Consider the following 25,824-nt stretch of genomic DNA (forward strand, 5'->3'; position numbering starts at 1 on the left):
GATCCTTGTTTGTTCAATGATGATCCTTGTTTGTTCAGTGATGATCAATACTAGTTCAATGATGATCCTTTTTAGTTTAATGATGGTCCTTGTTTGTTCAATGATGATCCTTGTTTAATCAATAATGATCCTTGTCTGTTCAGTAATGATCCTTGTTTGTTCAATGTTGATCATTGTTAGTTCAATGATGGTCCTTGTTTGTTCAATGATGATCCTTGTTAGTTCAGTAATGATCCTTGTTTGTTCAATGTTGATCATTGTTAGTTCAATGATGGTCCTTGTTTGTTCAATGATGATCCTTGTTTAATCAATGATGATCCTTGTTAGTTCAGTAATGATCCTTGTTTGTTCAATGTTGATCCTTGTTAGTTCAATGATGGTCCTTGTTTGTTCAATGATGATCCTTGTTAGTTTAATGATGTTCCTTGATTGTTCAATGAAGATCCTTGTTTGTTTAATGATGATCCTTGGTAGTTCAATTATGATCCTTGTTTGTTCAATGATGATCATTGTCAGTTCAATGATAACTTTTGTTTGTTCAATGATTATTCTTGTTAGTTTAATGATGTTCCTTGTTGGTTCAATGATGTTCCTTGTTGGTTAAATTATGATCCTTTTTTGTGCAATGATGATCCTTGTTAGTTCAATGATGATCCGTGTTTGTTCAATGATGATCCTTGTTAGTTCAATGATGATCCTTGTTTGTTCAATGATGCTCCTTGTTTGTTCAGTGATGATCACTAATATATTAATTATGTTTATTGTTAGTTCAATAGCGATTATTGTTAGATCAATGATGATCATTGTTTGCATAATGGTGATCGTTGTCAGTTCAATATTGATCTTTGTTACATCTATTGAGGTTTTTATTAATCAATGGGGATCATTGTTAGATGATTGTTTATGAGTGTTAGTTCAATGATGATTATTGTTACTTCAATAATGATCATTTTTATTTTAATGTTGACAATTGTTAGTCTAAATTTGGTCTTTTTTATTTTAATGTGATCGTTGTTAGTTTAATGTTGTTCATTGTAAGGTTAATTATGATTATTTTTAATTCAATGTTGATCATTGTTAGGTTAATGATGATTATTGTTAGTTCAATGTTGATCATTAATAGTTCGATATTGATCAATGGACTTAATGTTAGTTTATTGCAATGTTTCTCTTACCCTACGGAATACATAATAGGCCATTGTTAGTTCATTGATGTTTATTTTAAGTTCAATGTTGATCATTGTTAGTTCATTGATGTTTATTTTAAGTTCAAGGTTGATCATTGCTAGTTCATTGATGTTTATTTTAAGTTCTAGGTTGATCATTGTTAGTTCATTGATGTTCACTTTTAGTTCAATATTGATCATTGTTAGCTATTGGAGATAAAGTTAGGTTCTTGCAATGTTTTTTTTAACCTATGGAATACATAATAGGATAACTTTATAATGTTTGAAATGAAAACAAAAAATGTTTTTTTATTCTATTATATAAGCCTTATGTATGGGTGTTATAAATCATGATAAACTTCAACATCTACATATTTGCTTCCTATTAACTAATATAGTGCAAAATATTTTACAAACGCTGCAAATAATAAGGTGTTATATGTTTAGACAAATGGTATTTTTATTCAAATTGCACTCAGACTACGTTACCATGTATTTGAATGAGTCATCTGAAACAAATCAATACCCAACCCTTCTATGAATAAAACATATTATACTAAAACATTCTGCCCGTAAGCAGTCAAATTGGAAACTATATCGGCAACTCAATACTTTTAATGATCATTGAATAATCTGTTTTGAAGTATGCTAATAGAAGGCGATTAAAACCAGCAAAATATAATGGATTTGTTCTTAATCATTATTTATTGTGCATTGTATTTGTGAAGTTGCTTTCGCCCGTTTTTGTGCAGAATTTTAGAACATGCTTTTGTGCAATTTTATTGGCACATGAAGTATGTGCTGTATTTCCGAACATGCACTTGTGAAGTTGTTTTGGCACATGTATTTTATGAAGTACTTTGGCACATGCATTTGTTCAGTAGACAATTGTCTTGTGCTGTGTTTGTGCACATGCTTTTGTGAAGTTGCATCGCATGTGCATCTTGGCATATCTTGTCTTGCTGTATTTGGGAGAAGATTTTGTGAAGTTTTGTTTGCACGTTTGATTTTGCGCATATATCAATAAAGTTTTTTGCAGTTTCTTTCTTATGGTATTTTGTGCAGAATTTTAACTATATTATTGTGTAATAATTTAACTTGCTTTATGTATTCACAAAATAATTATCATACATCCAGACTGTAACTTGAGGGCGCAATCAATTGCGGTAAGATATCATTACAAACACGTCACCCAACGATGGAAGTATCCATATAATAGTGTGGTTGTGCTATTGACGGGAGACTGCAATGCAATCGTTAATTGTTAACCGAGCTCGTGCATGATTCGCATAATGAGAAATTTATATATAAAGATAAGTTTGCTTTGATATCAACATTGGATTTAACAGGGATGTCCTCGTAATTGGAAGATTTGGTAAATACTGTTTTATTACTTTAATAAATCTAAAGTCAACAGAATGCATCAATATCAAAAACTCTATTATACATACATGTTAAAAATTAAAACTTGGTAATATTTGAAATAAACGACATAAATCATGATGTTGACAAGGCAAATTTTATCTCAAGATTTTCCGTCACAGTTTTTAAGAAACGGAAATGTATTAGTGAAAAATATATTATTTTTCAAAGAAACATGGAAACCTTTTATGCTCTTTTTAAAATGACACGTTAACATGTGTAATACGACAATATATATTTCGCATAATAAAATGGAAATTCGAGTAAAATATCTCAAAATGCATCATCGACAATGCAGCCAGGAGCTCGAGCACTTGATGTTCGAGTGTTGCTCAAATAACATTAGCTATTGGCGACCTTTATTCCTGGAGGCGAGTAGAAGATTGAATGGACCGATGTATGACTTACTTAATACGATATCGAGACAGTTATTCATTCTACACACACTTGGCAAAATCGACGAACATTTGATAAAGGTACTGGATGTACAATTATACCCGGACTTTCTTATCAACTATGCTAAATTATGCAATGATTTATTTAACTAAGACGCATTACGATGCGTGCAGTTCACCAATGACAATGCCACTCGACAAAATGAGCTAATCCTAAAACAGCTATTTCTATTCCGCTTACGAAGAGATATTGATTAAATTAATAGGAAACTGTCTATTGATTTTAGCCGATGCATTACCATTGTTCTTAATCGTCTGTAATATCAGACCTGAGTGCAGCGGCTAAATTATTAAATATAAATGAGACCAACGTTATGTGCGTGAAACAAACTTGTTGCAATTTATGTTACTGTGACTTCCCGTCATTTCTGTCTATCAAATGTGTATTATGTTTGTAAATATTCATTTTTATGTATGTATTACCATATACCATGCACATCTTCGGAAAATTGGGGATATATATTATATATCCCAATAAAGCGTTTATGCATTTAAAGATGTACTCTTACTCCCAAATAAGATTTTCCGCAATTAATACAAATGTTCTAATATACCACGAATGATGAATGAATGTCGAAAACAATGGTTTATATGAAGGATATCGAGTTAAATTTAAAATAAAGGTGCAGAAAACACGGTATTTCTACCTCATGAGACGATAGTAGATCACCGCAAATATATTAGCACTCAAATCTTTTAATAACTTTAGGTGTTCAGCTGTTAAAAACACGGTTATAATCGTGATTTCAGTAATTTTCCATAATTACATTACTTAGTTAGTAGTAAACGGTTTATCACTCAACATTTATGTTTGTTATACATGTGTATGTATTTATTTTGAATAAGAGTGTCACTTTAATACCTTGATACACTTTTGTTTTGTTTTTATCAATATTGCCCACAGTAAAACTGAGATCGCTCGTGAACGCCGGGTCCGAGCTAAAACGTCAAGGGGACAGAACCGTATGTTTACTTCGACACCGATTATGCATTGCGTTTTGGAAAATCGCTCATATTCTCAAAGTTTATTTTTACAAAAAAAACCCACATAAACAAGCAATATTGAACTATTGCAGTGCATATTATGGCATTAGTCAGATATAAGTTTCGACAAATTAAGGATTTCTAAATGGCATATGTTGACTGCCTCGCGAAATCGTTGAATCGTACAATGGCGTGACAGCGAACAGAGCGCCTGTAGATCACGGTCAACAACGGCGGTGAATTGAAAGAACCTTCTGACAATCTCAAGAGCATCCATGGCTTCGTCGGCTGTCGTTGGTGGTTGTCGGATGGAAACTTCGTTTTCTTACTGGTCGTCTTCGTTGTCGGAACTGGAGCCGTAGGTGTCCCTCACCTTCATGACTCATTTGCATTTCTCACAATTAATTTCTCGTATTTGACTTCTCATAAATATCTTCTCAAATGCCCTTATCAACTAATAGCGGTCATGCGTAAACAGTGTTAAACGGTTTTACACATCTTGGAAAATGTGTAAAATTTATGACCTCGAGAGAGAAATAAGGTTTTGTGCATGATTTGTGTATTTGGGACCGGTTATGGTGCTCGACTCTTCGACTTATTTAGGTTCCGATGCAGCTTCAGTATATTTTATATGGAAATAGAAGGAGTCATTGTTCGGGACTAAGTTTATACGAATTGTTTGATTTTTGTTTATAGGGTAAGTGCTTGTAACTTTGAAATTAAAGCAAAATTAGAAAATCAAAATAAAATTCTTAAGAGTTCATAGTCCAAGCTATGAAGTAAAGATGCAACGTATATCTTGAACTGCACCTAATCTAAACACGATTTGTAAATGTTCCGTAGATTGTCAAAGTTTCTTGTTTTCTCAATACAGTTTAAAATGCAGATTTTGTATAACAGAAGTTATACTCATTTATTTATTATAAGTAGTTTCCAGTTTATCAAATTATTTGGGATTTATGGCGTGTTATTGATGTAAAGATTGTCATAAATAACATTGCTTTGAACGGTGATTCACACTTTAACGCCCTTTAAAATTTCTTGCGCCGCTTGTAATACTGGGTTAACCAAAGTCTGTATAAAGTGCCTATTTCTACGTCTAAATGATAAACTTTAATGTGACCTAGTCTGCGAAAATAGGTCTTGTTGAGGAAAATGACATTTTCAGAATGTTCCATTCTTTAGAAATAAAGTGCTGAAATTTTAAGCTGATATATGTTTTATTGACCGATTTAAGACAAATTTCGTAATTTCACTATAGGTTATAAAATGGTGAGAAGTCAATTAGCGCCAGAAATCGGCCAATAAAATGAGAGCTTCGAGTTGTGTAAACCTTCTCACATTATGGTTACAAGAGTTACAGGCAAATATTCCTAGCATAATGAATACATTGAAAGAAAATCAAAGTTCAGCATCAAAAAACGAGTTTTCGTGTCGACATGAGTTATACGGTTACAATAGTTACAATGAGTTACAGCAATTTGGAAGAAATGATTTTTTGATGATGTCAAATATCGGGTTACGCCGTTATATTGGCTACAACGAGTTACAATGGTTACATCTAAAATTTTCAAAGTTGTTACTTTAAAATCGAGTTTTAAGATCGACATCTGATTAGAGTTATGCGGTTACAACAGTTACAATGAGTAACGTGATTGGTTTTCAAAATTTGAAAGAGTTTTTTTTAAATGTCAAATACCGGGTTACGCGGTTCAAAAGTTTAAAATCAAAAAAGTTTTCGGTTCGACATCTTATCAAAGTTATACGAATACAATAGTTACAATCAGATTGGTTTTTCAAACAAATTGAAAAAAAAGTGTTTGATTTTTTGTCTAATATCGAGCTGCATTGATTACAACCGGTTACATCGTTTACATCGCATTTTGGAGTATGTTGCTAAGTTGTTTCTACAGTATCATTTATGAATAGGCTACAACAAATTAAAGCATAAGTTTAATCTATGATCTATATGTACATGTATTGTGAAACTTTATCTAGTTTGTTGTTCCTGTCATTCATTTCCGATAATAGTAAGCAGTAAGCAATGACCTTTCCAATAATGGGGTAACAATGCATCAACATTAAACATTATCACCAGTGGTTTAATGAACTGACAAACTTATTTGCACTTCAGATACCTTAAAACGGTTCAAATTGGTACATCGTTGTGATCTCTCCCAATGCAACGTCAGGTCGCAGTTAGCTTGTGAAACACTTAGTGGCGTTATTTTAGGAACGTCAGGACGTTAACAATCGATTTTGTGGGCTTGACATATCAAATATTATACCTGAATAATAGGTCCATTTTTCGGTGTTCAGTCCATGAAATGCAATAAATATGTTAAACAAACAATACCATGATGGTGGATCTTTTTGATAGTCATGGGTATTCTAAGAAACATTCATTCATAAAAATATGACAATTACACTTAAGTCACAGAAAAAGCGATTGTATACTGGCAGTACATTACAAAATAACAAGGTACTTTCACTATATAAACTTTTATGACTTAACTAGTTGAAAAGGTATGTTTTTATTTCCCTTTTTTGCGAAACTTAACCGTCTTAAAGTGTTTGGTGCGGGGAAAATGTGTTGATATGATCAAACACAACGTTGAGATAGCATTACGCCTTATTCAGTATATTTTGCGTGCACAGAATGAAGCTTTGTTATACTTATGTTTTTAAGACACTACTGAATATTCAACGGTGTGTTTTATATAGATGAAGGATGTATTTTGCTCGACAACGAGGTATAACATGCCTATATTTTATTATTAAATCTATAATATTATGGCAATTTTATACTTAAAGCTTGTACTTTTTCCTTTCCCAAAATAGTTCGTGCCCAGTATGTTTTATATTTTATTAAAAATGGACGATTACTTTTCAATTAAACCAATGACTAGCACTGAGATATGTAGGAAATGTCATGCAAAGTTAAAACTAGTCAAAAATAAAAATGAACAATCGAAACAAAGAGATAGAGAAAGAAAGAAACGTGAACTTGCTAAACAGAAAGAACATGCTAGTTATAATGAAACATTGAAAAGGGAACTGAAGATAAAAAGTGTGAGGAAATGCAAAGGTATAGGGCTAAAAGAAGCAACAGAAAATACATAAAACAATAAATAATAACAAAAACAGTACGGCAAAAAGATGGTTATATCACTAAAGGGGAAGCAAGCAGAAGATAGAAAGCAGAGAGCAGTGTTAAAAACACAAAATTGGCATTTGAGATTAAAACTTAAAGAAAGTAGCACAAAACAAGGACAACCCATTAGAAAAGTACAAACTGAAAATAACATTGATCTTCAATGCTAAAATGAAAACAATAAGGACATTCTAGTAGGAACTCAAAATAACACTAACATTCATAAAGTAAAGGAAAACACCAGTAGTGCAAAATTTCCCTTCACATCCAGGTGGTCTGAACACCGTGCTTTGAAGTGCTTTGAACCGAGTCAAAGAGCCCTATCAACCACACTGGCAAAAAGAGCAAGACTGGTAGAGAAACTAGCCACATCATCATTATCAACAAATGAGCTACTCAAAGATTCTTACTTCTCCAAAATTAAGAGAAATGGCTGTCATTGGAGAATCTGTACTGGAAACTGTATCTTGTCTAAATAGTACACAAGTAGGTCAAAGTCAAAGTACGCAAAAAAGGGAAAAGAAACATGCCAAGAAAACACTAGCCTACTTTGTGAATGAACGCGCAACTAAACTGAAAAAGAAAAGAACATTTCAGATGAATATTCATGCCAAAAACTATAGAAACAATCTCAGTAGCAAAAAGTTTCAACAAAAACCCGGTTAAATGGCACTGGGTAAACGCCAACGACATAGAACATAAACACAAAATTCACAAACAAGAAACATAGAACTCCACAAATAGCACAGTGCATACATACTATATTTAAAAACTAGGTACCTTTATCAAGGATTGTTAGGTACCGCCTTGAAAAGGTCAGTAAAATGTAAATTTACTGGGGGTTTTAACAAGTTTATGTCACAAAACTCACTCTCGTCCCAACAATCCTAAATAAAGAAAAAACACAAAAGGTAAATCTTATCAAAATATGCATTAACTTGAGGAAGTTTTACAATAAAACAAATAAGAATAAACTTATAGGTAAACCCCAAGTACTTCTATGATTAGAGATCCCAACTCTATCTGTAGACAGAGGAAAACAATTCAAAACTCACATTTGATCAAAAACACTGAAAGACAAAATCAATGCTGGTTGAGTAACAGAGTAAGAAAAGCAAAAGCAGGCAAGATAACAGCTGACACAAGAGCTATGGTAAAAGAGTTTTTTATATCAGGAAAAGTAAGCCGCTGTATTCCAAATAAGGAAGATGTGACAAAAGAATGCCAGCCAAAGTTTATCATGACAGCAACAATAACTGAAGCCCATCAAGCCTTCTTGAAGAAATATCCAGACTAGAAAATAGGCCGAACAACATTTTATCTGTTAAAGCCAAAAAATGTGAGAAAAGTTAGTGAAACAAATAAAAGATGCTGCCTCTGCCAGATCTGCTGCAATGCAGCACTAGTCGCTGAAAGTATCAACAACTTCCTGTTCGGAAAAATACCCAAAGAAATTAACAAAGACTGATACTGAATCTCTTATATCTCTGAATATTCTTTACTTTTTTCTCAATTTTGTTATTATAACATGTAAGTTTTGAACTTGTTAAAGTAAAGATGAAAGTTATGTACAAGAAATATTGTTATTTCTCCAGTTACAAGTTACTTAGCGTTAGGCGTTTAAATGTGTAGTGTCCGCAACATGGCATGTATGTTTCTATGACTTTTGTTACAGTTTTACTGTTGAAAGTTGCTTTCTCCACTTTGTTTCTATTTGTTAAATAGGTGTTTAATTGTCTCTGGAGGAAGCACATTGGACAGAATGCGTAATTAAGCCATATAATTTTGATTATGTAAAAAGATAGTTTGGTCTGTTCATGATACAGTATGCATAAATTGATAAACACCAAATGGAAGCTCATGAACTAGGTCTAAAATTTACTGTGGGTTTAAATGTACTTTGAAAATTTAACAAAAACATCTCTTAAATACATATTTTATTTTATTTGTAAGAAATACATTTCTGGTGTTCAAACTGTAGTGTCCGCAACAAAATAGTGGTATTGATATTCTTTTAATTTCAAATAAATGCATAGCTTAACACCTCAAATGTTTGTGTTTGTTCTTGAAGTACACTTTTACAGTTAACATCATGAGCAGCCCAGGTTTACCTGCCTCCTTTTAAAATATATAAATAAATGTAGACTTACAACTAAAATAAATTGCAAGAAGTAAATAACATCCAGCTAGACAAAATATTCACAAACAATCAATGAACAACCACCAAGTTGGGTTTTATATTTGGCAAATGAATTTCTTCAATGGATTAGACAATTAAAAGTGCTGGTTAATGATTACAGCTGAAAAAATAGATGTATAACAATGTAAGTGTGTAGTGTCCGCAACAGATTGCCCTACTGTGATTGAAAGTATGATAACTTTTTAACTACTCCAGACTGACGAACAAAAATTTAGGAAATTACGCTCGATACATGTACCAGTTGGCAAATATATATTTTTTCTATTAGGAGATACTTTAATTTTTGCTCTCAAGTGCAACACATCTGCGCAAAAAATACTGAATAAGGCGTTAATGTGTTGTCAACATCCATTTTTAAACATAAACATTGTTGTTGTTGTCGTCGTTTTTGTTGTTGTTGTTGTTGTTGTTGAGCTTAATTATTTAGCACACGCCCTTAAATAGTTGTATTATGGCATGTGTTACTCAATATGATTGGGTAACTCAATGTAACTAATGTTAATAATCTAATGAGATGTCGACCTAAAACTCGAATTTTGAGTTTGAGCTTTGTGAATTTTCGATGTAACTGATTTTACCGGTTGTAAGCAATGTAACTGCGTAACCCGATATTAGACATTAAAAAACAACACTTTTTCAAAGATTACAAAATCGTTGCGGTTACTCATTGTAACTATTATAACCGTCTAACTCTGATAAGATGTCGACTTAAAAACTCGTTTTTTTTAGATTGAACTTTGAAAAATATCTATGTAACGTATGGAACCGGTTGTAACCAATGTAACCGCGTAATCCGATATTTGACATAGAAAAAAACACTTTTCAATATTTCAAAACATTTGCTGTATCTCAATGTAACTATTGTAACTTTGATCCGATGTCGACTTGAAAACTCGATTTTTGTGGTCGAACTTGAAAATATTCGATTTTCAAATGACGTTACATTCACATAAAGTTTCGCACGTTTTTGTTCTAATAAAATTTAATTGATTGTCTTTTAATACACCATTTTAGCATAAAATAATAAGAAATAAAACGGTTTCTGGGTATGGTCGCAAAATATTGTACCTACTGAACGAAAAGAAAATACTTTATTTGTGGCTACGCAACTCATTAAAATATTTTTTGGTGTTCACTCAGTGAAATATATTACGATCTTACAATGCACCAAACTCTTGGACACCCGGGACATGGTATTTAAAATTATAAAAAATAAAGGGTTTTGAAATTAACTCACCATATTTTTAACGCCATTTCCACAGAACCTTAAGAGGTACTTTCTTGAATGAAATACATATCTACGGGGAAGCACTCCTAATTTTTCACGCAACATTTGTTTTTCATCGTCAACTGACCTGCTGATATTAATCCATTTTCCAAACATTAAAAGTTTAATCCAGGATAAGAAATCTAGGCATACTAACATTTTATGAAAAATATATCAAGCTGCATGTAGCAGTAACAAAACAAATAAAGTAACGATGGATGATATTGATATTTTACTAGTTACAATTTAATTTAAACGAAAATGGAATAGTCTTAAAGCAAACACCTCAAAACTGCAAATTAACTTGCAAAATCTGGATTTTAAATTCGCGAAGACATGTAAACCTTGGCTGAATAAAACACGGAGACGAGCCAATTCTCCAACATGTTTTGTGTTCGTACCTTTAACAAATACCCAGCAGGCACAACAACGTCCAAACAACATCGTACTTCCTTCCAGTAGTATTCAAATTAGCTCCGGTCAAGAAAACAAGAAAAGGTTTACAATGGCCATTGCTCTGGTAAAAGATATATGGTTTTGTACAGTACATTCTCCTTTATTGTTATACAGCATTGCATGATGTTTAACTAGTAGTGTTCATGTAATGCTCTGGACAAGTAAAACGTATGTTTAAATGTATTTCATTGTGATGCTAGTTTTATTAACGTTGACATACTTTCGATTGTTTCGAGCTAAGTATTGAAATGAGTTACAATTTTGTCAAAGACTTCATGCTGTGCTTGATAATTTCAAGAAACTTGCATGTTTTTTTTTAAATAGCAGCAAATTTGCCTTCTCTGTATATTAGCCTTGGACGATTTCGTGTTACTTCTCTTAAAAATAGAATTCGTCTAAAACTATAACGGTACTCATTTACCAAAAATGCGATGGGTGTAGGATTCGAACCTCTGACCGTGTGTGTATTGTCCTCTTTCAACTGAGCTAACTTATCGACTTCTCAATATTATCTTTCATCTTCTTGCCTTTTAAACCAGAGAAAGTATGGCCATGCTCTACAAGCTGTGAATACCAGTGCAAGTGTTTAACAACAAACAGGGACAATTTTATTTAAACCACTCACCCACTAAAGATAAGGAGGAAAGGACCGGTTTACCAACGGCGACCAATACAAAAGAAAAAATGAACCAGAACGTATAAATGCAAATACAAGATGATCACTTTGGTTATATATTTACAGATTTTGGTGAGTAATTCTTCAAATATTTGTGAAAGTAATATTTAAATTCTAAAATACAATTTGGCGCATCTTTCTTAAAACCTACAATTATAATTCATTTAGTATATCCTTTAAGGCATATACTAAACAAAAAAAAAAAAATTCAGCGTAAGTTCTCGGCCTCTAAACGCCAGCTCCAACACTTTACGGTGGTGCAAAGAAAAAGAGCTGTCGACACTTCCGTGGTGGAGCTGTGCCCTATGTTTACATGAACAAACGTTAGTATGATTTATATTTTATTTGATAATTTCATTTAACGGACATATTTCGAAAATCGGAGAATGTGGTACCGTGTAAGAACACTTCTACTGTAGGCTGGTTACTATTTCAATTCAATATTGTGCAAACTGTGGTGTCAGGAGCTTTTCTCACGAATCGGACTTGTGCATATTTTGAGATCTGATTGCATAGCAGGTACATTTCGATGCTTACACACCCCGTAAGAACATTCTCACGCATGCAAACATAACTGTTATGTATGGTACCTATGCCGGAACACAACAAAACTGATAAGCACTTTTTAAAAAGGATAAATGCACATATTTATAAAAGTGGTGGCGCTGTTGCCCTAGTGGTGGCGCTATCGAGTATGTTTTGCGCTTGAAGTAATATAAAAAGTTAATGATTTTGGAATGAATACAAAAGTTGCTATGTTTATCATTTATTGAACATTATGCTGGTTATGCATACTACTTGCGGAAACAAAACTCTACGCGAACTACCTTAACCTTACTGAAAACTATTTCGAAAACAAACGGCTAGGTGCTGTTAATTTTACCATATAACTAATTATTATATAAAATAAGTATCTATCATGTGTGTCCGGTACGGATAGAAAATCCGACCCGAGTGCACGCGCGTAAGCCGGTAACGAGGTTTGCCGAGTTACCGGCCACGCAGCGTGACCGAAAGACGGAAAAACATGATTGATATTTTTTCTTGCATATCTAAAATTATCAATTTGTGGAAGAATTGAGGTAGAAAACGCACCATTGTACATTTTACTAAAAAGCGCGTTAAACGTTGTTTACTTACGTCATAGAGCGCAGTAATGTTAAATCACTATTGATGTCAAATAGTAACTATTTAAATCGTATTTTTACTATTATTTATTATCTATTTAAAATAATTGCATACTTATATAATTGATTGCGCTTTATTGAAATGAAATAATGTACTTTTCATTAACCATACAATAAAAGAAATAAGAAGAAGCGCGTTGTGGTGCATAACTCAATCTTACATGGAGGTGTAAGATGCGTTTTTCCAGCACTTGTCAAATGACCGGAAACACATGTCCGGTATGCAGGAATACCTCTCTCATAACCGGACCCACATGATAGATACTTATAGTTATATGCTAATATTAACAGCACCTAGCCATTTATTTTCCAAATAATTTTCAGTAAGGTTAAGGTAGTTTACGTAGAGTTTTGTTTCCGCAAGTAGTATGCATAACCAGCATAAAGTTCAATAAATGATAAACATAGCAACTTTTGTATACATTCCAAAAGCGTTTACATTCTATATTTCTTCAAGCGCAAAACATACTCGATAGCGCCACCACTAGGGCAACAGCGCCACCACTTTTATAAATATGTGCATTTATCCTTTTTAAGAAGTGCTTATCAGTTTTGTTGTGTTCCGGCATAGGTACTATACATAACAGTTATGTTTGCATGCGTGAGAATGTTCTTACGGGGTGTGTAAGCACCGAAATGTACTTGCTATGCAATCAGATCTCAAAATATGCACAAGTCCGATTCGGGAGAAAAGCTCCTGACACCACAGTTTGCACAATATTGAATTGAAATAGTAACCAGCCTACAGTAGAAGTGTTCTTACACGGTACCACATTCTCCGATTTTCGAAATATGTCCGATAAATGAAATTATCAAATAAAATATAAATCATACTAACGTTTGTTCATGTAAACATAGGGCACAGCTCCACCACGGAAGTGTCGACAGCTCTTTTTCTTTGCACCACCGTAAAGTGGTGGAGCTGGCGTTTAGAGGCCGTGAAGTTTAAGTGTTAGAGCTGAATATATTTTACATCGATGAAAATCTAAAGAAAAACAACCACTCGAAAAATGAACCTTATGGTGCTCGCTTGATGAACTAAATTTCTGTCTTACAGTGAAGCATTTGTCTTATCATTTATCACCACTGTCAAAGACCAAATTCAATAAAACTAAAAATGCTAATTTATATGTTGTATGCATTTAGTGTATCCGAATTAAAGTTCGTTCATAATGTTATTAAATTAATGAAAAATAAAATTACACTAATTACACCAAAATTCACAGCTATTGATAAGGAAGTCATGTCCTTTACATATTGATACTAGCTCTTTTTCTGTAATAATAAAGACAAATAGTATCCTTTGTTGTTTTTTTGTTCATGCCTACATTATTACAATACATGTTAAAACAAATTATATATATATAATAAAATTATACAAATTTCAAATATTATACAAATTATATGTATATATATATAAATAAGTACATGCTATATAAATGACGAGCAAGATTGTTGGGAAATACGGTCGAAGTAAATAGTGATCATTGACGGTTCGATCCACTTTAATTCCTTGCATAGCATGCTTTGAATTTTGGTGAGTTTATACACTTCAGATTCAGCATAATCAACATAACATGTTGTATATATACAACAATACTATTTACAATTATAGCTATATACCAAACGGTTCAGGAAATAAAAGCAATGTAATTTCAAAAAATAAATATGATTTTGAGTTATATTCACTATTCCAGTATAATGATATTTTATGTAAAAAACTACCATACGTAACAACCGACAGTTCCTACGATTGACAGTTTTGAATGTTGATGGATCTGAGAGCGTAGAAAACATACCTTCATAAGAGGGGCTAGGGGGTTGCCCTTTATAATCTTCAAAAATTGGGCCATATTGACGACTTTATTGTAAATTCAGGTCATATCTTTACTATTATTTATGCTAGCTTTCTTGTTTTTTTGTCATTCTAAATTCAATTGTTCTATCATAAGAATTCGACATAACAGGCTTCGGCGCCCGGAATCAAGCCCATCAAAAAGGTTGACACCCTCATGTGTTGGTCATCAAACACAACACAAATTAAAGCTCCATAAGAATTATTCATGAAGCAAGTAAGAAATGCCTGGCAGGCAAGTACAATGTTCCATTGATACGTAATGATAACGTCGAATAGTGCGTGTAAATATAACTTATTTGAATAAAAAATGAATTTTGTTATTCCAGACTATAGCAACCGCTTCGAGCCCCCATTACAAAAGCCTCAGTGAAAATACCAGCTCATCTGAAAGTAAGTTAAAGCAAATTATTTTTATTCTTCTTAAGTAGCTCTATCAAGTTGATTGAATAATATGGGTATCTGATACATGACATCAGAAACTGTTGGCTTAATTTTGAAATGACAAAAGTGTTACTCTGCAGAGATAACAGTGTAAAGAACACAATATAATTTGTGTATATTTTATTTTAGGATACAATTCTTGACAGAATAAGTAAGAAAAGCTGATTATTAAATATTTGATTTCATTGTGACACTCACCGACAATGATTGCCAATCCCGACAAATGTGTTAAGTCCTGTGTCCGATCGCAGTCATTTATGCAACACAGAATGTTGCTTTAACAGTACAATCAGTAGGATTTTCTATTTCACTAATAGTAATGTCTAAATTCCCAACTGATAGCATCCATTCCGCTCATCCTTTGGATTTTTTTGATTTTCTTGTTAATCGGAAGTTCTTCTACACATTTCGGCATGAAATCCTCGTTCCATTGTATCTTTACGATAATAATTTTGATGGCTACGAATCTCTGAAACTACTTTCTTGTGTCTATTATTATACAATTTCATATAATACGGAATATTACCAGGATTATGCAATAAATAACAAGCGTAATAGAAATAATTGTCTTTAATTTAATCTATATATCAGTAAATGAACATGAGTTGACAAAGAATTAGCTTTAAACAAATTCAAATTTAACTGAAATGAATTCTAGAGAAATATATTTCCAGATAGTATCATTATATGATAATTTATAAATGCTAATCTCTCCAAAACGTAGTTCAAAGAAAATTAAAGGGATAAGCAAAACGTTAATGCATGCGTCATACTTGCACGAAAATGACACCAGATGGACACACGTTTAACGATTTTCCCGTTTAGAGGCACAGTTGTCAAGTCCTAACAGATACCGAACGAGAAACGCAGCATCAAAAATATTATGACAGGTGGCATATGCAACAATGTAGCTTTGTATGTTTGAATGCATCTGAATTTATAGCAAAATATAACTTTAACTGGTGTTTAAACTGGTGCACAGGTACCCTTAACCCAACCAAATTCTTGTTTTAACATCCATCAATTAAAACAAACAAAGACGAACTATATTCCCTCTCGGAGTCAGAATCATTTGAAAACAATAATTTGTTATACGTAATAATTAATAAGTAAAATTCGGGCTAAGCCAATTCAGCTTAGGTCGGACAAATAACTAGGCTAATATGAAATAACCTAGTTAGTAACATTATAGAAGATCATTTGGAGGTTATTTGAGAAAGGGAGGGACCAGAATTTTAGAAAAAAAATATGCTCAAAACCATCGAGAAAGCATAACTACTTTGATTGTTATTACTTCTGGTAAAAAACATTTTACAACATTCTTTTTGCCCTTTTTAATGCATTTTTTAGAAAATGTAAATATGGAGTAGATGATGTTCGGTCTAGTACTATTAATTTTCCTAATACGCCACAATGATTTATTATTTAGTGTTTTTTAAGGACTACTGAGTACATTGGTAAATACATCAAGCACCAGACAATAGTGTAATCGTATTGTATATGACATGTGTTGAAATAAGGTTTGTCATGATATTTTTGTATTGGTTAAAATATGTTTATTTTAAATACAATACATATTATGTTAAACTAAAACATATCGAACGTGTGTTGCTGGTTTTAATCATTGATAAACATGAGCTATCGCATAAAAATACACCAAAATCTCATAACTTTAAATTCCGTTTCATTGCGATCAGTTGTTAGTTGAAAATAAATCGAAACATGCCATGACAGTTAAAGCTGTAAAATAAGACAGACGTTTGGAAACCCCCCAGACAGAAACAAAAATAAAACGTTCGATAGAGTATTGACCTCCCCTACTTCTTCATATCATTTGGTTGTATTATACAGTGTTTCCTGTCATTCAGCCCCCGCATACACCTCAATCATTGACTTAAAAATAATTTACGTAAAACAATTTTCCAAAACAACGATCGTTATCTTTGTAAACACATGTACTCACATATATACAATTTATATATAAATACAAAAAATCATTGGCGTTTACAAGCATTTATATGGATAAATATTATTGGAATTTATTCTGTATTTTAAAAAAAAAAAAAAAAACCTCGTGTGGGTGGCATTTGTTTGGAAGATTTACAGTAGTTCATACATACACTTCTTGTTAAATTTAAAACTTGTTTACCCTTTTGAGGAATATAAACAAAACACATACTTCGATTGCTTTTTACTTTAGGCATTTTAAATCATCTAAATTATTCGTTCATAATAAATCTTGTATATGTTCGGCAGATTTATCACAAAAACGATGACTTACCTTAATAAGCCTTAAAAGAGGACACATATTATTGATGCAGGCAGATATCGAAATGCAATAAAATAAAATGTTTTATGATCATGTTACAGGAATTAGTTTTAATTTTATGCAATGGCAATATCTAAAAACATCAAAAGGCTTACAGTGTGGAAGAAATTTAATAAACAGAACATGTTTACTTTAAGCTGTAGTGCACATACTAAATGAAAGATAAAATAAGTTGCGGTATGAAAGCATCAGATTTTCATTTTTTTTATCATACCATTGATCGTTATAATAAATTGTTATGCTGATAACCCCGTATAGAAGTACTCATTGTATAAAAAAAACATTCATTAATTTTGTGATACTACACTATGTCAAAGTACAATACAATCGTAATTATATTTATTTTTTTCCAGTATCTGACGATTTCTCTGATAACTTTACTGAATAGGAAAGGGGCTCTACTTCATCCGAAACCCCAAACCGTAAAACAATAGAAGTTTCCCTTTACAGTATATCCTGAATACGGTGCTAATGTGCTTGAAGATTAATCGAAATTTCCTTATACAGTATATCCATACGGTCTTTTGGTGAGATATGGCGGCTAGACTCGTTGCTTTTTATAATAACAAATGAAAATGGGCCCAGTTTGAAAGGTATCTTAGACTAAGACGGCTTTGCTGGGAATTAGAGGTGGTTCGGATTGAGACGATTTTGCGCAGAATTAGAGTTGTATCGCATTACAACACACCACGAAAGACTGAACACTTAGATTAAGAAAAAGGAACCACATGTCAAACACAATAGCAAGATAACATTTTGTAAACTAAGCTTGAACGTTAATGTCTAGATAGTTATAAATCAGGTCGCGAGGTGCGCAATGGGGGTACATGATAGATTAATTAAAAACACGGTAGTTGGAGATCTGACGTTTAAGAAGTCATAAAATGTATATTTTTTGTGCTAATAAAATATATCTACTATACAGTCGTTGTTTTTATCTTTATAAGGTTATTACATACCTAATAAATGTTTGCCTATAGATGCTTAAAAACAAACAAATACATATATTTATATTGGTTTGGAAAACAACGTTATTACTTTTCCAAATATATTACCATATATGGTGTTGGTGATGGTCAATGACGTTCCGATTAATACTTTTTAGGGTTAAAGCTTACATAAATACGCGTATAGTTCACGTACATTCGTAAATCGAGGTCATACAGAAAAATACACAAAAGGAAACTGGTCGCTCTCGCTCCTACCCTTTTTGATTGTGTACGTGTGTATGCATATTTGAATGTCTATGATGTTGAATTGTGAACATATTCAATATGTTTTGTATTTTTTTATAAACACGAGTCCGTGCCAGTCTGAAATTTGGAGATGAAGACCAAATTGTTCACAGTGAATGAGGCGGTTTTTTAACATTATAATAGTGGCTTGTGCAATGTGTATTTTGGTTAACACGATGCGATGTTTAAGTTATTATTAATTTCACAATCATAAAACCATTGAGAAAGTAGTTTTTCTTGTATTTTGTGTACCCGGTACAGACCACTCATATACAGTCGTTGCTTTTATCTGTTACAAGATAATTAAATGTGCATTTGATTTTCAAAACCTAACAAAACGCATTGAGTTTACAATTGCATTTGACGAAAAATCTCCGCTACATTTTACATTAAATTCGTTGTTTTAAAATGCATATTTAATACAATTTGAAATTATTATGTTTATCTGTTGTAGAATAGAAATATAAAAAATGCCATGTTCTGTGGTCACAAATATTGGATCTGCTTAACTAAACAAATTCACTTGATTTTCCATTTGAAACAACATCTGAGTAATGCTTTTGGCAGGTCCACAACACATCCAATCGTCTCTGTGATTGAAAGCAGAACGACAAACAGCTGGGCCTAGGTTTGTGTTAGCATTAGACATCATTTGTCGCAAGGAATACATGTTAAGCTTTCTTAAAGAAGAATTTCTTAAAACAGCCCAGGCTATTATCAGAACCAGGAATACCAACGTTAGAATGGCGCTTGCTATTAAACATATAACAGCTTGTCCTTCTAAATGAAGAATATTGCATTTACCGGTCCCCTGAAAAAGTAACACAATGTAAACATCATATTTTACATATCCGATTTCAGTCGATCTGTTCCATTGTTTGTTTCACATTTCCTCTTGACAAGTTATAGAAGTACAATACAATATTAATAATTTTAGCTTACATTCAGCTTTTTCAACTTTAACCAAAATATTCCGGATAAATTGTATTAGTACAAAACAACAATAACTTTTGACTAAAGTTAACCTTCCAGATAATTTGTATGAGTATAACCCAACAACAGCATCACTTTTCAAAGTATGTGATCTCCACCATTCCAACTGCTTTAGCAGTGGGCATCTTGTCATTTGTGTTTCTTTTACAGGTAGCACACTTTACTGCTACATCAATGAGACATGTATAATGTAACAAAAAATAACAATAAAAACATGAAGTTATTAGACATGAAAATAATCATATGCTTCTAATGTAATTTACAAGAGATGAATTCACTTGACTTCCTTGACAGAAAAACTTTAATTATACTTACTTTGATTGGTACTGCCGTAGTGATACTGAGCTGCCATTCCTGAAGATCAATATAAAGTGTATGTCTTTCAAATGCTAGACAAGATAATATAAGAAAACTGGTACATATGTCTGAGTTTGAGATTAAGGACCAGTCAAGTAAAAATCTATTCGTCCTAAATAAATTCCGGCTATGTTCTTGGTTGAATGAAAATATAAATTTTTTATATTATGTCATCTTTTATAAAAAAATAAAAGGTCTAGTTGCAGCAAGCCCTAAAGATAATTGTACCAGCTTATATGTGCATGTGATTTTCAAAACCTAGCAAAACGCATTGAGTTTACAATTGCATTTGACGAAAAATCTCCGCTACATTCTACATGAAATTCGTTGTTTTTAAATGCATATTTAATACAATTTGAAAGTATTATGTTTATCTGTTGTAGAATAGAAATATAAAAAATGCCATGTTGTGTGGTCAGAAATATTGGATCTGCTTAACTAAACAAATTCACCTGATTTTCTATTTGAAACAACATCTGAGTAATGCTTTTGGCAGGTCCACAACACATCCAATCGTCTCTTTGATTGATAGCAGAACGACAAACAGCTGGGCCTAGGTTTGTGTTAGCATTAGACATCATTTTGTCGCAAGGAATACATGTTAAGCTTTCTTGAAGAAGACGTTCTTTAAACAACCCAGGCTATTATTAGGACCAGGAATACCAACGCTAGAATGGCGCTTGCTATTATACATATAAAGCTTGTCCTTCTAAATGAAGGATATTGCATTTACCGGTCCCCTGAAAAAGTAACACAATGTAAACATCATATTTAACAAATCCGAATTCAGTCGATCTGTTCCATTGTTTGTTTCACATTTCATCTTGACAAGATATAGAAGTACAATACACTATTAATAATTTTAGCTTACATTCAGCTTTTTCAACTTTAACCAAAATATTCCGGATAAATTGTATAAGTACAAAACAACAATAACTTTTGACTAAAGTTAACCTTCCAGATAATTTGTATAAGTATAACAAAACAACAGCACCACTTTTCAAAGTATGTTATAATATAACGTACCCTCTCCTTTCCTGCGGGCTGGGGACCGCCAGACATCATTCCCTGAGTTCAGTTACGGTGATTGCGGCTGGTCTCCTGCTTGTTGGGTATGCAATAGTATGAAATTGAGCTCAGTGCTGATTTCTAGCAGAATAAGTGTCCTCTGTGATCAACCTACATTAGGAGTTAAACAAGACATATAAGAATTCGATGATCAGTGTAAAGCTAATGGCATATTAAAGATAAAGTGATTTGTAATTGTTTAATGACAAATAACATGTGCTCTTAACAGAATTCTTATGATTTTCGTTTATTAAATTAAAATTATTGTTCTTCATAGTAATTGATATGTTACATGTTGGTGTAGGGGGAAATCATAAGCATGATCATTGCTAGGCTTGACTTATCTGTGTACCAAGATTGATGTCCATCGTTATTTTGAAATTGTTCCCTTAGTTTGTTTTCATATATAATCAAAGGAAATTAAATGTTATTAATGATATAACAAGATCATAAGCTAATGTATCTCATCTACATACTTACGGTTTATTGCATCAGGCTTTCCCCTACGTATTAGACTTTCGATTATACTAACTTCCTATTTCATCCCGGTACGTGGCATCTACAAATACATACTAATATGAGTTGATTAGAAAATCAAAGTTTTTATATCCTTGTAATAGCCATAAGTGTTGGTATATGAATTTTAGTTGAATAAAAAAACAAACAAAAAACCCTGATGTGGGCATGTCTGTATTTTACGATTTTTATGAAGAACTTAACACTGATGATACTTATCAGAATGATAAACTGGATTGTTTTTATCAAAATATTTATAAAGTAAATAGTCGTAATGACGAAATTTCTTTAGATATACTTACAACTGTAAGTTCTCTTAAGAACTGCAAGGCGTCAGGGATTGACCTACACATCAATAAATACATATCAAAAACAGTGTTTCGTTATAAATACGGTAAATATTCGAACTTCTTTGAATGTAACAGAGGACTCGCTAATGAATTTCAAAAATATATCTCCGTTATCTTAATCATTTAGAAAACTATATAGATACAAGAAACGACAAATGTGTATAGGTAAACCATGTGAACTCAGATATGGTTATTAGACTACTTGTTTTTTTATATGCTGATGATACACTGCTGTCTGCCACCTCTGAGGATGACCTGCAATTTGTACTGGATACAATGTATTCTTAATACTTTCAATGGAACATATATATCAATTTTAATAAGACAATAATTATGTTATTTTGGCGAATTTAATGATTGTCATATGAGCTTAATTTAATTCCGCCTTGCCCTTAAACCGTAACCGGAAGTTGACGCATGCGCCGACGCCGACGCTTGGATGTGTTACATAGCCCTTCTTATTTTTTTTTCGAATTGTCGAGCTAATCCGATGACCTACTGACTCCCTACTCCTTGAAACAAGACACAAAAATATTTACAAATTATTATAATATTATGGTCAATAAAACCAAACCAGTTCACAATCATTGACCGAAATCGACCAAGTTTTATCTTTAATACAGACAAGACCGGACCCAACGACTAATTCACATACATTTGCAAAGCTATACTCCCAGTCAGTAACAAATATTGTATATATTAAAATGTATTCAATTATGTCAGAGTGTGAACATTAAACAAGTGTTAGTACCTACCTACAGTTTTAAGATATTTCAGATACAATATTAACTTTCAATCATGGATGATGTTATATATGAAAGGTTAATAAAAAAATAATGTAGAAAACAAATCAAGTCATTACCTAAGGTAAACAAAAATGATTAACTCCAATAAGTTAAGGTAAGTTGATCAATTTACTTTACTTTTCCTAATCTTTATTTGTATCTATCGGACTATGATATACAGTTGAACACCGCTATTCCGAACACCGTTTATCCGAAATTATCGCTATTTCGAAATCATTTTTCGGTCCAGATTTTACTCCTCCTTTGTTTAACCAAATTTTTAATATTTAATCCGAAATCGCTAGTCCGAATAATCGCTATTCCGAAGTAAAACTTACGGTCCTGATATGGTATTTCACACCTTTTTATCAATTCTAATTTCGAACTCGATCATGTCATAGTTTTTCACACCATACTTCGGTGCACTCAGGCAACGGCTTGAGGTGACAATGGATCACAATTAGCGCTTGTTAAAGAATGTCATTGAGCACACGTATATTACAAACATCGATGTCAGAAAATGAGCGATTCATTTGGGTGATGCAGTGTGTATATAATTGCTGGTTAACACAACCCTAATATCATTCTAAAATGTCTATCTCATCAGATTCAATTGCCGCATTGCTCACTCGACCCGTTACCGAACAATCCGTGCTATATACCGAATGCATACATGCGCTGTCATTTTTTTAAAATGTTTTATGTTGTTTAAATAAAGAAGTACACTATTAGTTATTTGGTCTGTTGCTGACCCACTAAGGAAAAATGGGGGGTCTGTGAAATGTATAGGGGCGAGGCGTTAATGGCTTAATTGCTTGTAAATGTTGAAGATGGAGTTACACTTGTAAATGGTCGTACATCTTGTACATTCTCTTTTCGTTACAGGTTTTCTGACAATGTCTGTCCCTTTCGTATTTTCTCATGACCATCTACACGTTGATATACTGTCAATGACTAAACAGACTTGTTACAGCCATAACTTGGGCAGGACCAAACATATTTTTGGACAGGATAGTTGCACCAGTGGGCCTAATCGAATGGTTTGTGTAGATTTGGGACAATTCAGATACCCGCCTCAGCGTTGTCATGTGTTTCGACTTCAGTTTCTTTTCTCCAACAGGCATGTTACAATACCAGACATCATCTCCGGACAGGAAGCAATCTCTTGATTTCTGCCATAACCTTAAAAGACAGTGATTATAATAATATATTACTATTTTTCAGATTTTATAGTCACAGATTTTAACAATAAATTTACAGTGCCCACTACGGAATTATGGTGATTACCACGACGGTCAGTTGAATAAATAGTGGACAGTGTGTTACATGTGACTTACTTCATTTAACTATTTATAAATAAGTAATTAGTTAAGTGTCAATTGTAAAATAAAATTACTTTCATGGTTGTCAACAAAGACTATTATGAGACATTTTTTAAAACTTGATTACTACGAAAAAGGAAAAAACCCATTTCTGTTGGACGTAGTTCCACTTACCGGTTACATTCCGCATTCAACTTCGAAAGATACTTTTCGAAGGACAATACAGGGTAGCATTCTGAGCCAGAAAAAGAAAACAATATATTCTAAATAAAACATAACTGTAAATTCACAAAAAAATATATATGCTAAGGCATCTGACGGTGACATGCATATATCAAATAAATGAATGATAGTGTTTGATCACCTTTCAAGGAAATATGTTTTAGGTATAATTGTTTATCAGAACAAATTCATGTGAAATGGTAAGCATTTTAATTTAGGCTTATCTGGTGTTTCTGGCATAACACCCGACGTAGACTCTTTGTCATTTCGATGATTCTTGGTAAGTTCATCCTGCATTTTCTTCACAAATCTTAATCCTGTCTATGAATCCGTTTCAATTCGGAAAGTTTCCTTTGTCATAGTATGCATGTTTTCATTTCCCCGCCTGCAGAAATAAAGTCTTACATCAAAATGAACCTTGTTGAACAGTCCTTTTGGTGTGAATATATTCATATGCAGTCCTGAATACAACTTTTGTATGTCCACTTCTGATATTACTGGAAAATGCACAACTTCACCTTTCCAAGCTCTTTTCAATTCAACCAGAACAGCTTTGAAGCAAATGTTGCTACCAACACATTTGGAGTCTTCTATCAAGTCAAACCTCTTATTGAATGGTGGATTTTTTAGGTGTCGGTTGATTCCATGACGAATTCCCTCCATATAATTAACTTTGTAAGTAGAGCCATCAGCACGGCGACGGTCCATCCAAAACCGACCCAAAGTTTCGTCCAACACGACCTCTGGTAATTCTTCAAAATCTGGTTTTTCCCCCTTCTCTGACAAATAATCCTTCAGAATTTTAGCCGCAAATTTATTTGCCTTTAAAGTCTTCCCCGCGTTTAAATTCAAACGTCTCTCTTCGTGTTCTAATGCTGATGTTTCTCCAAATCCTAAATCGGAAGCCATTTTATCAGTTTTTGCCTGACGACAATAATTGACAGGTCAAGGTCGGCAAGGGAATGCACTCGTCTCGCGTTGTACTTGACTGTAGGGCAACTAACAACTTTTACAGTTATAATAGTTGTAGTAATTTTCGTGAACAAAAAGTGGTTTTGATCGATGAATTGTGGCAATTTATTGACTTTACTGACCCCCTATGGAAAAATAGTGGGTCATCATGTGACTTCTCTAATCTAATGAAAAGGTCAGAAACTATTTGGAGGTGAAATAATAACGAATTTCATCCAACACATAAAATCCCTTCTGAGCCCCACAGATAACCGACGCGGTTATCAGCACACCAAGGTGGTCCTTTCAGTCTACTGTCGAGGATTCTTCAAAAGGTGGAAGAAGACAAAACACAGGCAATTCTTGTCGCGCCAATTTGGCCAACGCAAAGTGGTGGCCAGATCTTTTGAAGTTAACAAAAAAAAACAAT

The 25,824-nt window shown here is 32.8% G+C and overlaps 1 protein-coding gene across 4 annotated transcripts in view; it reads left to right on the plus strand.

Moving 5' to 3' along the window:
- LOC128222560 (uncharacterized) overlaps window positions 1–25,824 on the plus strand; it is a 114,795-nt gene that overhangs the window by 72,254 nt on the left and 16,717 nt on the right. For 3 of the 4 annotated variants that reach the window (XM_052931633.1, XM_052931631.1, XM_052931634.1), the window contains 2 exons: window positions 11,644–11,852; window positions 15,152–15,215. In XM_052931633.1, the coding sequence (XP_052787593.1) occupies window positions 11,820–11,852; window positions 15,152–15,215 (97 nt within the window). In that variant the 5' untranslated portion in view covers window positions 11,644–11,819. Of the gene's footprint in view, window positions 1–2,404; window positions 2,542–11,643; window positions 11,853–15,151; window positions 15,216–25,824 lie in introns of those variants that run through there. The other variant, XM_052931632.1, reaches the window with a different exon arrangement.

This window comes from Mya arenaria, chromosome 16 (assembly GCF_026914265.1).
Source record: "Mya arenaria isolate MELC-2E11 chromosome 16, ASM2691426v1".
NCBI classification, from domain to species: Eukaryota; Metazoa; Mollusca; class Bivalvia; order Myida; family Myidae; genus Mya; species Mya arenaria.